General features: G+C 34.0%; 1 protein-coding gene across 12 annotated transcripts in view; it reads left to right on the forward strand.

The window, feature by feature from the left end:
• The first annotated feature begins 273 nt into the window (after window positions 1-273).
• zdhhc18a (zDHHC palmitoyltransferase 18a) overlaps window positions 274-15,481 on the forward strand; it is a 284,455-nt gene continuing 269,247 nt past the window's right edge. For 2 of the 12 annotated variants that reach the window (XR_015510567.1, XM_087286026.1), the window contains exons 1-9: window positions 274-354; window positions 449-1,170; window positions 2,506-2,666; window positions 2,747-2,896; window positions 3,639-3,776; window positions 4,233-4,284; window positions 4,709-4,811; window positions 6,372-6,481; window positions 6,699-6,801. Coding sequence is in view for 9 of the 12 variants with exons in the window: in XM_087286026.1 (XP_087142152.1) it covers window positions 929-1,170; window positions 2,506-2,666; window positions 2,747-2,896; window positions 3,639-3,776; window positions 4,233-4,284; window positions 4,709-4,811; window positions 6,372-6,481; window positions 6,699-6,801 (1,059 nt within the window). In the remaining 3 variants the exon portion in view is untranslated. 12 annotated transcript variants of the gene reach the window in all.

The raw sequence follows: 15,481 nt of genomic DNA on the forward strand, positions 1-15,481 counted from the left end.
GTCTTTTGGGCTTATTTTCAATTTGTAGTTTTAGCAAATAAACACTTAGGTTAGTTTTTAAAGTAACGTTTTAATACCAGCTTTATAAAAGTGTATTTTAAACTGGAAATATTTAAGTGAAAACTAGTTGAAGTTAGTTCAATTGAACTAGTTTTATTGAATTTAGTTTGAGCCTAGCAAGTTAATTAAACAGACTAATTAAAACATCGGAATGGATATGCATGTATCAGTTGCAGCAGGATCGGTTAAAAAGGCGGAGCTCAGCGTGTCGGAAGTGAACGCGCATCATCACTCTTCGAGTCATTGGTCGCTTTCTTCAGGTAATAATCATCGGCTAGGGAAGTGAACACTGAGGTAAATGTTGCTCTTCATTGGTAGATGTACGCTCGCTTTCTTTAGCATTTGCAGCTTTGAAAACAACACTAACCTAACAATCCTTAACCCACAGATTAAACTCGGACGGGGAGCAGCGCGAGGAGCCGAGTGTCGTTCAGATGACGGTTGAGCAGCGCGTGAGGAGTAATGTCCTCCGCTGAGATAGTTGACAGCTAACGTTAGTCAACAAGCTAACACGATTAGCTTAGCCTAGAAGCTCCTAATTTATCGAAATCAACAACATGGCATGACAGTATAACAATTACACGTTAATATGTTACCAATAAGGGTTATTTAGCTGCATACTTTTCCACAGAGCAACATATTATTTGTTTACGTCCGTTCTAATTAGCTTAACGTAGTTCTAGCTTTGTTTACATATTCATTTTTACCACCCAAGTGATTTATTGGTGTTACAGAAGCTTCACGGCTGATAACTAACGTTAATGAGTGTCGTGGTAGCTTCCCCTTTTGACTGGGCTTGGCTTGTAACAAGTTAACTAAACTCATTCTTGAGGTTTCGACTGTACTCCGCTGTAACCTTAGTTAAAAAATGAAAAACTGTGAGTATCAACAAATAGACCCTCGAGCTTTAAGAACACCCAGCAGCCGGACCTCCAGCACCCTGCCCTGCGGGAGAAAGGGCTCCCAGCGCCTGAGGAGGAAATGGGAGGTTTTCCCTGGGAAAAATCGCTTCTACTGTGACGGACGTATTATGTTGGCCAGGCAATGCGGAGTCCTCCCGCTGACCATCGGCCTTATTTTCATCACCAGTGTCTTATTCTTCACATTTGAGTGAGTTGTGTATGCTCTTACACACAGACGAACTACTAGACAATACTAATACTAACGTTACTTTGGACAAAAGAGACATCTCCACCAGCTGGTGTTGCTCTTCTTGACATCATGCTTCAGCAGTCTGAAACTCTACCACATGACTGTTATCAGTAACATTATCACAAAAAAGCTTAATATTTTACTCATGTGATTATTTGTAAAGACTTAAATCATTCTGAATCGCCCTTCCACAATTTCAATCCTAAATTTAAGCAGAAAGTATTAAAGTTATAATATGATCACATTAAATGTTGCATTCACTGCTGAAAATGTATATCTACTGTAATATTTTTGTCTTGACTTCTTATATAAATGCCTACACGTAATTAAATCAAGTTTACTTTACTTAAGATGCACATTTCACACATGTCTTGTTTTCTGGGAAGTTTCAAAAGGGGAATTGAGAGTGCGCTCTTAGAGAACTTCTTAAAGCATTTAAGTACATCAAACATTCACATTTTCCATCAAAATCAATTAAAACATTTGCTATTTTGACCAATTGTCATTTACTGCAACATAAAAATGCTCTAAATGACAAAACGTTTTATCTGAAAGTTTGAAGAAATTAAATATTTTCAAACATAACTAGTCAAACCAGTACACCCAGAGAAATAGAGAACTGAACTAATGAATCGTTATGGGATTAGATCTATTTATTCACTTTTAATTTTCAAGCTTTAAATCATGGCTAATATCAGACACTTACACCACTGGTCAAATGTTTGGGGTGAGGTTTTTTTCTATGTTATTTTTAAGAAAATTGTTCTGTTCTTTAAGCGGTATTTATTAAATGTAAAAGAAACGGTGAAATATTTATTAATTTTAAATAACTGCTTTCTTATTGTATGTAGTTTCAAATGAAATAATTACTCCAGTCATTATTGATTTTATTACTATTACCGTTAATAACAATAATAATAAATATTATTGCTGAAGGATCATTTGACTGAAGAATGGAACACTGAAGCTGAAAGTTCATCATTAAAGTCACTGGAATAAATTATTAAATTAAATAATAAACTACTTTTGAGCATTTATTTTATAGTGCAATAACATTTCACTATTTGTACTTTATTTCTGATTAAATGAATGCAGAGCTTTGGTGAGCAGGAGAAGCCCATTTTTTAAAACATTTAAAAATCCTACTGACCCCTTGACCGGTAGTGTATGTTAAGAATAGATTAACGTACTGTTTCGTTTTTTTAAAAATGATTTCTGAGATTTTCCTTTAATCTTACTTCTAAAAAACCCAAGGAACTGTTCTGATTTGTCTTTGCGTTTCCTTCCTGACAGCTGCCCTTTTCTGGTGGATCACCTCACTGTCTTCATTCCAGTTATTGGCGGAGTGTTATTTATATTCGTCGTCATTAGTCTTCTTCAAACCAGTTTTACAGACCCAGGGATTTTACCCAGGGCTTTGCCAGATGAGGCTGCAGACATTGAGAAACAGATTGGTAAGACTTTAATTGTACTTTTATTTTCTTATATATGTTTTACTTCTTATTCGATATCAAATTTGTGGGTTTCATTCAAGATAATTCTGGATCTTCGACATACCGTCCACCTCCCCGCACTAAAGAGATCCTCATAAATGATCAGGTGGTTAAGCTTAAATACTGTTTCACATGCAAGATGTTCCGTCCACCCCGGACGTCCCACTGCAGCCTCTGTGACAACTGTGTCGGTAAGGAACAATCTCAGTGTCATACTTATGTCATTCTGAACTATAAATGAAAATATAGTTGTTGTTGTTTTCCGTGCATTTATAATTAAGCTTCGACCAGAGCATTAAAGACAATTATTTATTTCACATGCTTTAGTGAAATTTTTTATTAATATGTTTATTTATTTTTTGCAAAGACAATTAAATATTAAAGTAAAATGAAAAATTAAAGATGGGATGTTTTATGATGATAAACAATTCAGTTAATTCACAAATAAGTTATTGAATTTTTAAAATAATGAAATTAATAAAAAAAATTATTAATCTCCTTTTTTTGTAACTTCTAATTTTATAAATAATTTTAAATTTCTAACTAATTTTATAAATCATTTTTGATATCTGGAATTATATAATACAATAATATGCACAAGTCATATGGAAATTTGTTTGATCATATTTTTTACTGTGCTTCTGCTTTTTTGGAGCTTTAAAATCTCAACTAATTATTTATTGTAATGCCAAAGAAAGAACTTATACATATTTGAAAGCATAAACAATGTTTGTTTTGGGTGAAATATTTCTATAAAGCTTTCGAAGTATTACAGTGTTTTGATAAGTAATGTGCAATAGTTGATTACAGTAACACAGATCACTTCCTCAAAGTAATTTCTTGAGAATTTATTAAAGTGTCCCCCTCTCTCTCTCTCTCTTTCTCTCTCTCTCTCTCTCTCTCTCTCTCTCTCTCTCTCTCTCCTCCTTCTAGAGCGCTTCGATCATCACTGTCCTTGGGTGGGAAACTGTGTGGGGAAGCGCAACTATCGCTTTTTTTATGCCTTCATAGTGTCGCTGTCGTTTCTGACTTCCTTTATCTTTGGCTGTGTGATCACTCACCTCACTTTGCGTAAGTTTCAACAGTCACTTTTATACAAATATAATGTGCCTGCATATGTATTATATGTTTTTATAGACACTACACAACATTTTATGGTTTTTACCATTGATGATGATGATGATGATGATGATGATGATGATAATGATAATAACAAAAAATGTCTTAGACGCCAAATTTTCATGATAGAAAGGATCAACACCAAAGACAGCTTATTTTAAAATTACACTTAAAATTAAAATATTGGCATATTTAATCATTTAATATGTATATATTTATTATATTTGATTATTTTAAATTATAAAAAAAAACATTTATTCTTAACATATTAAAATATATAATTTTTATTTATGTACAATAAAAATATATATTCATTTGTATAAAAGCAAAAGATCATTGTCTTTGTTGTATTTTGATATTTGATAACTTTTTGTAAGCTGTTTCATTTTTTTTCTTTCTCATCAACAGGATCACAAGGTGGGAATGGTTTCATCCAGGCAATACAGGACAGCCCCGCCAGATATCCTTTAAAAGAAAAAAAAACTGTCTGTACTTTTCCCAGTCACTGACATGAATTTACTGCACCAATCCAGTCCTCAGATGCACACAGTTACAAGACTGACAGAGTTCACTATCTGTTTACAGGCCCACTGCTGTGGTTTTCGCCTTTGCTTAATCCCATTCATCCCTAATCAGCTCAAGAATTTCACCACTCCCTGCTCTCCTGTCAGGATGGCAACAATTGCCCATAGATAAAGATTCATCCATTTACATTTGTGCCCTGTGGTCACAGTTTTCCACCACAACCTGGTGGAGTTCTGGTTCAACTTAGCATAATGGGATTACCTTTTGTGTGCGTGTTGTATCACTGTACTGTTATTGTCCTGTACTTTGGATATTGATACACATTTACAGAAGATTTGCATCCTTAACTGCCTGTGCACTGTTGTCGAGCTGGTCATTTGCTTCTTCTCCATCTGGTCCATTCTGGGTCTGTCGGGTTTCCATACTTATCTTGTGGCATCCAACCTTACAACCAACGAAGATGTAAATATGCCCTTAAATACTCATTTAATCAGTAGTATCATATCCAGTTATTTATGCATGTGGTAAATCTGAGATGTTTCAAAATGCAAAGTTCATGACATGTCTAATGGAAAGGAAACAACATTTATTTTTAAATTTGTGTTGGTAGAATTTTTTTTTTCTTAAAATTATAATTTTTTTCTCAATGATTTCCACCTCAGTAGCACTTGCATAAACTAATCCTCACATTTTTTTTCTATTCACAGTTAAATTCTAAAAGTATTTTAGAGTTTCTATATATAATACGTTTGGTGAATTTATAATTTGCTGCCTGTTCAAGGTTTTCTAAATTACGGATTGATTAATCTTAATATTTAAAACCCATTACTCTAATTAGAAAAATAGTAACCTTATAACTTGAACATGACTATTCCTGAAAATTCATGTTTTTGTAGTAGAAGTACAAGTGCAAGAAGTGCAAATTAGCATTATTTACCTTATTAGTAGGCTCAAATGTAATCTGCACATGCAGAGTTCCACGTTTTACCCCATCATGAAGTCTATTTATTTAATTATGTAAAATGTCTGTTTATATATGTAACAGGCCAGCTAGCCAAGTGCTATTCAGGTAAACCTCACTCCTCTGACCTCAAAAGGTGCTCTAGCGACAGACACTAGAGGCCATGGCCTTTTTTTTAGAGCACCCGACTCCCATACGAAGAATCGCTGGTTTGATAGTAGCTCAGACTGGGTTGGTCTAGTAGGACTGGTAGGTTACATGTGGGGGCTCGTCCGGGATGGGAGTGAGGTTTATGGGGTGAGTGTAATTGAGGCCAGCTAGCCAAGTGCAATGCAGGTAAACCTCACTGCTCTGACCTTAAAAGGTGCTCAAGGGACAGATGCTAGACCGGTGGGTTACATATATTTTGATTTAGTTCTTATATACATTTCGGCATTTATATTGAATAGTCTGCAAATGTCTATATGACTTATGTACAAAACTATTTGTAAAGTAGTATTTTTTTGTATTTTAGTAGATATACAATATGAGACACTTGCTTTGTTTACCAATTGTTTACCATAATTGGATTTACATTGTAAAGCTTAAGTTAAAAGTTGTTTTTTTTTCTTTCATGTGTCTGGTTTTTAGTTACTGTATTTTCAAAATCATTCCATATAAATTTGCTAATTTAAATTTTTTTTTTTTTTCCCGCAAAATTCTGTGCAGAGACAGCGAAAAATGTCCATACATTCTGTCTGGCCCTTATGTTACCTTATCTAGATTAGCATGTACCCTTTTTGCGTATTTAAAGATTTAAAGAAAATGAGTATATATATATTATATATTAGATATATATATCTTTATTTTTTTTATATATATATTATTCTGATTGATATTAATAAATGTGACTTAAACAAGAAAATAAAGTGTAAAATAAAATACCAAATAATGTAAAAGAGGTTACCACCAGCAGGCTAGTTATAAAAAAGAAAAATTTTTATTATGCACATCTTTTGCTTTCCCTCTCTCCACACAAATCTTTTAAATTTGATTTCTCTTTTTCCTTTTAATGATTGTAGATCAAAGGATCTTGGTCCAGTAAAAGAGGAGAAGAATCAGGAAATCCATATACCTATAACAATATCTTCACAAACTGCTGTGTGGTGCTTTGCGGGCCGATGCCACCCAGGTCAGTACTGCATGCACAAGACGACGTCATGGCAGATATTAAATTCAGAATTCTGACATTTAAAGATTAGTAAGCAAATGAAGAACTTCTTTAGCTTCAGGCTAATGTGTGTCCTGGGTTAAGCACATACTGTTACAAACAACAACAAATATGCTAAGTACAGTCTGTGCCGTGTTTTTAAAGTCACAATAGGTCACATCCTTGTCATCTTTTGCAGCTTGATTGACAGAAGAGGCTTTGTACCTCCAGAGGACGCACCTCAAACTGTGACCTCTGACGCTGAGCTCCCTGCTTTCATGGCCAAAAATGACACAAACATGGTGAGGGAATGCCGTTTAAAAAATAGTTTCAAGTATTGTGGCTGTGGTTTTTAAAATCCTCAAAGCATAAAAAGCATTCCATTGCCTTTCAAGCCCTAAACTACAGTTCAAAGAAAAAAAGAAATCTTCATTTTAATTGGCAAGGATGCATTAAGGTCAAAAATGCATCCGACTTGACAGTAATGAACTAGATTTCAGTTCTTCTGCTTAATATTTTTGTGGAAACAGTAAAATGCTACTAATAAAAAACTGTATAAAAATAGTTTGATAATTAGTATGATAAAACAATATAATTAGTATGATAAAATAGTATGATTTCTTTACATTTTAAACTCTTGTATTCTTTAAGGGTACACTAATCTTAAGTGAGCTTTAATTGATTTATTCAAAGGTGAAAATTTATCACAGTTTGTACAAAAAGCAATCTTTTTTCTAGGATCGATAATGTTGTTAATCGATAACCGTTGTTAATGATTGATCACCACCGAAAAAAATGATCATAATAGAGCAACACACAATCACATCTTACATCTTTTAGAAATGACTGATGACAGTTTGTCTCAACTTAAAATATACTACAAAAGGAAACATTAAAAAATACAAAAAAAATGGCTCTTTATACTGTATTTTAATTTAAATACACCTTTTATGAGCTTAAGATACTTTCAATGGTAATATAAATGTAAACAGAAACTACAAATTACACACACATTTAACCGATCTGATTTAATCACATGTAATATAAACCACAGCTAATGATGTCTTACTGGGAAACGGCTCATATTTATAGTTAATTAGTCGTGCTTCTGTTCTGTTTGATGTATGAACATATGCGCATGGAAAATTTCCGGTTTCCGAGCGGAACTGCGCAGCAATCTATGATAATTAAACCGTTCAAATTAAACAGTTTGATATTATTGTGTGGAGCACTGGCTGTTGTCAGATTCCTTGTGCAGACAATAATCTCAGTGTATAATTACAATTAATAACAGAAATAATGTTTAAAAATGTAAATTGATACTTCAGACTGACATGCTACAGAAATATTTAGAAATAACTGACTTTAAACCTTTTTTTCTTTTGGTGAAAGTACTACTAACTTTTGCACAGTACTATATATAAGCAATATCACATGAGCAGCAGTGCGATATAGCTGTATATTAACACTGGTGAGAGGAGTGCGGTGTGTCCCTCCAGTGACTACAGCCATATAGCACTGCTATGAGTATGATATTGTTTTTATATATCAGTTCAGCGGCATAATCGTGTATATAAAAAGAAAATCAAACACAGAGAATCTCAAAAATCCTTGTACATGGGACTACTTTCTTTCGCCATTCATTCATAACTGCAGCGGACAGTCAAAACAGCAGAAACTGTTAAAAACGTGTCACTTTAGAGCTAGTGTTTAAAGGATTTTCTAACCTAATATCCAAGGTGATAACAAAACATGTGATTTTGCCCACATTTTAAGATTATAAGGCTGAACAGCATGAAATGCCATCAGTCTAGAGACATTTCCCAGTATTTTTTTATTTGCATTCGGGAGATCACAATAAGTAACCCCAAAAAAGCCAAACACCAGCAGATTACTATGGTATAAATACAGCACTACATTATACAAAAGAGAAAGATCGACTTAGAATGTCACTTACATGTTTTTATAATGATTTGATCAGCTATAGTTTGAAATACGAAAAGAAAATGCTGAGTTTTTCCTCCTCTAAAGATTCTTATGCAGTCTCTGTCACATCAACCATCTTTGCTCTGCTCAGTATGACAGGCTGATGGTTTCCGATCTCTGAAGTTATAAATATTTAAACTAAGCACTGTCTTCATTAATAAACTGCAGTGTTAAAATCTAAACAACCACATTCTCGCCTGAAAAAGCCTCAAAAATATATTGTTGCCCAACAGCTGCAATTTTTGTCAAACTGTAGTGATCTGCTGTCACTCTATGTGGATGGAGTAATACATGAGTGAAGAGGCTGTAAAAGTGCTGTTATTGCAGCATATCGCACGGCTATCAGCTTGGCGAACGAGACTGTTGTATAAAGATATTTAAAAACACTTTCTTTTTGGAGTTTTTAAATGATCCCATACAACTTTTTCATGCAGAAAATGTATTAATGGACACTTTTGAATAGATTTCTGATGGAGTGATATTTCAGGTTCATTAATTGTATTTATCATAATTAATTTACTCTTTATATGTACATTTATATTTTATATGCCGATATATTTAAAACCCAATTGTTAAATTACTGTAAATATTTTATTAAAACAATATTGAAATGGAGTATAAATATTAATCTCAATAAATGGAGTGCTCTATGGGTTAATGGTAAATGACTGGTAAATATTAAGAGTCTTTCAAAGTCCATTCAAAATGGTGTGACTTTATTATGTTGTTTTAAAGTTGCCCTGATGTTTGAAGTTGTAAACCCCTCACAGGAGGAGAACTGTCAGGAGTTTGCTCTCTCCTGCACTGCCTGAAGGCTCCTGCAAGCTCTTTGACGTTTGATGGTAAGGGTGTGTTATGAGGCCGCTTGCATGCCATTCCCCGACCGCCCTCTCATGACTCTTTGGCCTTTACTCTGCCTTTTATTTGAACTGTCTGCTTGGCTTTCATTTCTTTGCTTTTAAAACCACCATCATAAGACCCGTCCGCCGTGCTCGCGAGAGAGGAAACCGTCAGGTTCCTTGTCTGTTTTCTGTTCCTTCTGGATGAATTTTAGCAGACATCTGTTTTTACTCCATTTTATGATGGTCATGTGTTCGTACATTAGTGTTCGCCAGAGGTCTGTACTTTTGATTTGCCTCCATTACATCATCGTTTCCTAATTAATGTATCATCATCATCACGATTCAATCTTGTAATCATCCACTCTTGGGATTGTTGACTGAGGTCACATTAGTTATCATGCGCACATGTTCATTCCGCCTCCTCGTGATGGATGTTCATCCTGATGTTAAGGAGGTGTTTTCATCTGCGTGACCCCTGGAGATCCCCCTTCTAACATCATCTGCGCTGCTTCAGCCTGAGCTCATTGGAAAACTTGAAACGAGATGCTCTGCTTTCATTGGTCACTGCATTTTCATCTTCTCGTTTTCTCTGGCAGTACTAACCTACTCGCATCTTTACTGTGTTCTGGCAAGTTGATTGTACTCGTGTTTTTGGTCTGCTATCTAACGTCAGTTGACACTTTGTGTATTTTCAGTGATTGTGATGTTCTTTTGTCAGTCCCTCCAGTTTTTTGCGACTCGTTCAGGTTTTTTCTCATTATTAGGATACTACATTTAACATGTACTCTAATGTATTATGCAGGTTGCAAATGTAGACATGCATGACACAAAGAACAAATAAAATAGATCAAGGTTTTTTTTTTTTAATAAGAAACAAATGGCAAAACAAAAGATACAGATGCAAACAATGCTTTAATTTAGGAACTTGGCTAATTAAAGATCAAAATTGATTTAACGAGTTAATGCTGCCTTTAATGCGTAATTAAATATTGTACATTTTGTGTTTGGAGAAATGGTAATATTCTGATTAAACACAGAAGAAGAAAAAGTAGTTTCATGATACTAGTCTAGCATAAGGTTTTATTTTCATTTACAAAAAAGTTAAACTCGTGGGGAAAAAAATAGACAAACTCGTACTTGGATCATTTTTAGCACTTTATTTCTTATGAGATATCACAAATATGTAGAACTTAATCATTAAATGAGAGCACTCAGCAAAACTGTGGCATTTTGACACACTAATATCTATTTAATCCTGACCCATTTAAATCTGTCTAACCCACTAATTTACAACCCACTAAACAGTAACAGCTTTTGCTTAGTTCATTTAGCTTATACCCAGTGGCTGCCGTCTACATAGCTGTATACTTTCATTTGTGGTCCAAAATTGTATTACATGGACAAAAAAAAATAAAAATAAAAATTAATTACTTCCATTCTCAAAACATAAGGGCATTTTTTAATCTAGATTAGGCATGGGATGATAACCGTTTTAAAGGTATACCACGGCTTGGAAAAGTCAAGGTTTTAAAACCGGCAGAATTTTCTTCTATTCCGTTCCTGTGTATTTATTTATTTTTTACATTTTAAGTTTTTTAGGATAACAATATCTCCAGCTGAAAAGATCTCCAAACATGCCTTTTCAAGTTGAAAGAAATCTGATTAGATTAGAAACTAATAAATACAGCAGAAGTCAGTGATTTATTTTAATTGTTTAGCCGCACATGTTTACTGCTTCAAAATATTTAAAAGTTTTTCAAAATAAAATATACTGTGTTCAAAGAGGATTTTCACCTAGACATTTAAAAGGAACATATTTTAGAAATGTAATCGCAATACTGATAAATCGTGATATTTTTATCCAAGGTTATCATACCGTCAGAATCTTTTACCGGCCCATACCAAATTTAGATACATTTACCATATTTTTCATAAATGCGTGCACAACATCTGTATGAATGCATAACAGCTAGTTGTTAAAGGGATAGTTCACCATTTACTTAACATTCACCTGTTTGAGTTTCTTCTGTTAAACACAAAATAAGATATTTAGAAAAATGCTGTAGCTGGCTTCCACTGACTGTCATTTTCATATTTTTACTTCTAAGGATGTCGATAGGGGCCAGCTATAGCATTTTTCCAAAATATATATATTTTTATCTTTATCTTCTTCTGCCTTTTAGTAGTTTGAGACAAGATATTGTTTAAGAAATAAAATATAGAGAATTAAGTCTGTAAAAATAGCTAGCAAAAGTACTGGCAGTTTATTACTGACCCCAACCCAGATGATACATCACTTTAAACTATTAAAAAAGTTTGTTTCTTTTTCTTTTTTTTTTTTTATAAATGTCAAAACCTTTTGGAGGAAAGATCAAGTTCCCATAATGCAATTCAAAAGAATAATAAACTCATACAGATTTAAAACAAAATGTGGTATTTTTTTTTATTTTTAAGCACCAGCTTAATAATTTAGTTATAAACTTGTATATAAACTTTTTTTGTGTGCACTTTTTAATTTTTTGTGTGTGTGTGTGTGTGTGTGTGTGTGTGTGTGTGTGTGTGTGTGTGTGTGTGTGTGTGTGTGTGTGTGTGTGTGTGTGTGTGTGTGTGTGTGTGTGTGTGTGTGTGTGTGTGTGTGTGTGTGTGTGTGTGTGTGTGTGTGTGTGTGTGTGTGTGTGTGTGTGTGTGTAGGGCATCCACGGGGTCTTAATGTCTTAAATTTAAAAACCCAAATTTTAGGCCTTAAAAGGTGTTAAAATTCACTGAAATGTTGTCTTGTAGGTCTTAAATCATTTTAAACTGGACTTTATTTTTCTTTGTTTATGTAAAGTAACCTAATTGGTCCAACACACATCCTATCACCAACAACACATCTCAATAAATCTTTTAGCAAAACTGTAACTAATATTATAACAGTCTGTTGTGTTAACATTTTAGTTTTTTTTTTTTTTTTTTAATAACTAAGGTCGGCTTGTTTTGACAGATTATTTAAAATATAGACTTTTTAGATTTTTCTTTTTCTTTCTACTGGGCAGCTGGTCTTTCTACTTCTAATCCTTAGCATGTAGCCTGATAGAATTCTGCCATGTCATTCATAATGGTCTTAAAAAGGTCTTAAAGTCTTAAATTTGATTTGGGGAAACCTACAGAAAATCTCTGGGTGGTAAAATTCAAATAAAAATTATGCAATTAGTTGATTTTCACACCGTATTCATTAATCTCGCAATCGGAAAACACTGGAGGGACTGTTTGATTGTTTTTAAGTCTTTTTAACCCTTTTGTCGCCATTCTTTTTACAGTGTGCACAGGGCACAAAGGAGCTTTTAGAATCAATGGCAAACTCCACAGTGATCCAGAGCACCTGCGCTCCCGGCAAACCCAAAACCGCCCCGGTTACCCAAGAGAGTCTACTAAATACTGTCTCCATAACTGTCTCTCCTCCCAGCAAACCTCCTTCCAACGGCTGCTCGGGCCGCCAGGCTCGACGGCCCATAGATGTGCCCTGCTCCCAGAGAGGGCTCAAACGTGCAGCTCTTCACACCCATAAACCCATGCTGCGTCTGCCCAGTCCTCTCTACTCCCTCAGTGACAGTCCACTCATTCTTAGTGACGCTCCTGACATGGGCTTCATCCCACTGAACTGAGCGCAGTATCTCTGCCACCAGCAATCTTGTGCAAATACTCTTCACTCTGTTACCAGAACAGCATCACACTTTTTTTTTTATTTTTACTTTTTTTTTTGACGTTCTAAGCTCAGGATCCTCTCAGGAAACATGCCATCTTTCAACAAAAGAGAATAAACCTGCATTGTTTTTTTTCAGTTCCGTTATCATACATTTGATGGAGAGAATTGCAAAGCTTCTTGAGAAGATGCTTTTGGTTTTCAATCCAATCTTGCACAAAAATTCAGCAGATGATCAGTGTTTTTTCATGGAACTTTGAGCCATTTCTCCAGCCTTTTGTCACCCCCTTAGACCTAATGCAATAATTCTACGCTTTCAAAGGTCATTTGGGTCTAAACAAGCCTTACTTTGGAGATGCTTCTATTCATTTTGAGTGGTGTTAAAGACCTGCTACAATAAAGTCATTGGCTAAAAAGTATTCGCACCAACAGCCAAGTAGATGCACGGCAGTTACGGATTGGAGAGCTCGGGATTAGTGTTATTGAGTTTTCCATGTTTGTGATGCGCTGTTACTGTTGGTCCAGGAGTTGTTTTCTCCTGTATAACGTTGTGGTTTCCAGTGAATTCACAGATTTCTTATTTTTGTTTGTTTTGTGTCCTTTTACTACCGGGTTTTTCCTTCTTTAAATGTTTTTTTGGACACCCAAGTGAAATTTTACAGTGATGATATTTTCCCCTTTAAGATAATTAATCTAGTTTCTTGTTATTAGATGGAAAGTGATAAATCACACAGCACAAAAACATTTCGAAGAACTGTTAGCCGTAAGTCATAATCAGTAATCTTGTGCAAATGTGGAAGTGCGCTTTTTAGAAAATTTATACATTTCAGTAGCACCTTAAAGTTTTTTTATTTTTTTTTATTTTTACATTTAAAATGTTTTAACATTTAAGTCATGCGTTAGATAGATCAGTGTTTCTCAACCACGCTCCTGTAGGACCACCAGTTCTGCTCATTTTCCATGTCTCCTTCCCCAAACGCACCTAAAGTCAGATCATCAGCTCATTAGCAGAGACTGAAAGACCTGTAATGGGTGGGACAGAGAAAGGAGGCATCTAAAACATGCAGTGTTGGTGGTCCTCCAGAAACATGGTTGAGAAACACTGCGAAAGGTAATGATGATGTTCAGCTTTTTTAATAAGCCCTTTAACCTAGTTTTAAAGTGTTACCCAGTGTTAAATTGATGAAATGTAATATCTGAGTATGACTACAAATATAATACATATGGATAATAATGACATTTTTAGATCATAAAATTTGTATACATCTTTGTAAGATAAATCTCTGAAAATCATTTTTAATCTTGGAAAAACCCTGGTGCATTTCTGACTTTTCATTGGTGGGTCAACAATTGCTTTTGAATTGTTATTAGTGTTTTAACTAAGCTTCAGTAAAGAACTGTTGTAACTTAAACCTTTTGCCTTGAGATGATGGGTTACTGATGAGTTATTTACATCGTCGTCTTTTAATAAATAGAAGTCTGGCACAGTAATAAATTCGACAGTATACATTGCAGAAATGTCTTGCACATTTAAGAGCTAGACCTTAAACTGATGTCTTTCACTGCCAGAAGTGTCAGAGGGAAAGTAAAAGAATGTATAACTTGTGTTTTGTCTTATTATCCTTTTTCACCTGAAGACTTAAAGTAATAAAAAGAAAAGTTTTTTTTCATTTGTGATTTAGTTGGCTGAATGCTTTCTTTGGTCGGGCATAATCAATGAAGCCAGATCAGTTTCAAAAATAATACATTTACAAAATACAAATCATACATCCACAACACATTTACAAAATCCAATTTGTAAGTTCAAAACACTATTCAAAAATACACAAATCCAATTCATTAATAAAAAAAGACGATTAAAAAATACCATATCCAATTTGTAAATATAAAAACTATTTAAAAATATGCAAAGTCAAATTGTAAATTCAAAATGCAACTAAAAAAATACACAAATCCAATTCAAAACAATTTAAAAATATGTAAATGCAATTCGTAAATTCAAAACACGATTGAAAAATAGACCAATCCAATTCGTAAATTCAAAACGCATTTCTAAAATACACAAATCCAATTCATAAATTAAAAACATGATTCATAAATACACATCCAATTCATTTGGCGAAAATATTTATGATTTTACTTGTGAATTTAGGAAGTGTTTTTACAGATGTAAAAATTATATTTTGTAAATGTGAATTGTGCTGTGCATGTAGGAATTTTATCTAGTAAATGTATTATTTTTGAGACGGATCTGGCTCTATATAATCTCACACTGCATCTTCTTGTTGTGTTCAATGATGCCAAACAGCAGATTCATCTCAACAGTAGATGGCACAGTTTTCCACTTCTTGTTTGCAAATATCTAAAGAGGACATAGCTTCTTTTCATGGTTTACTGCCTGTTGCGTGATTGATTTGAGCATTTGCATTCTCAGTACTTGAAGTATTTTGGATGTGATATTTGGCTTTACCA

This window comes from Danio rerio, chromosome 16 (genome assembly GCF_052040795.2).
Source record: "Danio rerio strain M-AB ecotype USA chromosome 16, GRCz13ab, whole genome shotgun sequence".
Taxonomy (NCBI): Eukaryota; Metazoa; Chordata; class Actinopteri; order Cypriniformes; family Danionidae; genus Danio; species Danio rerio.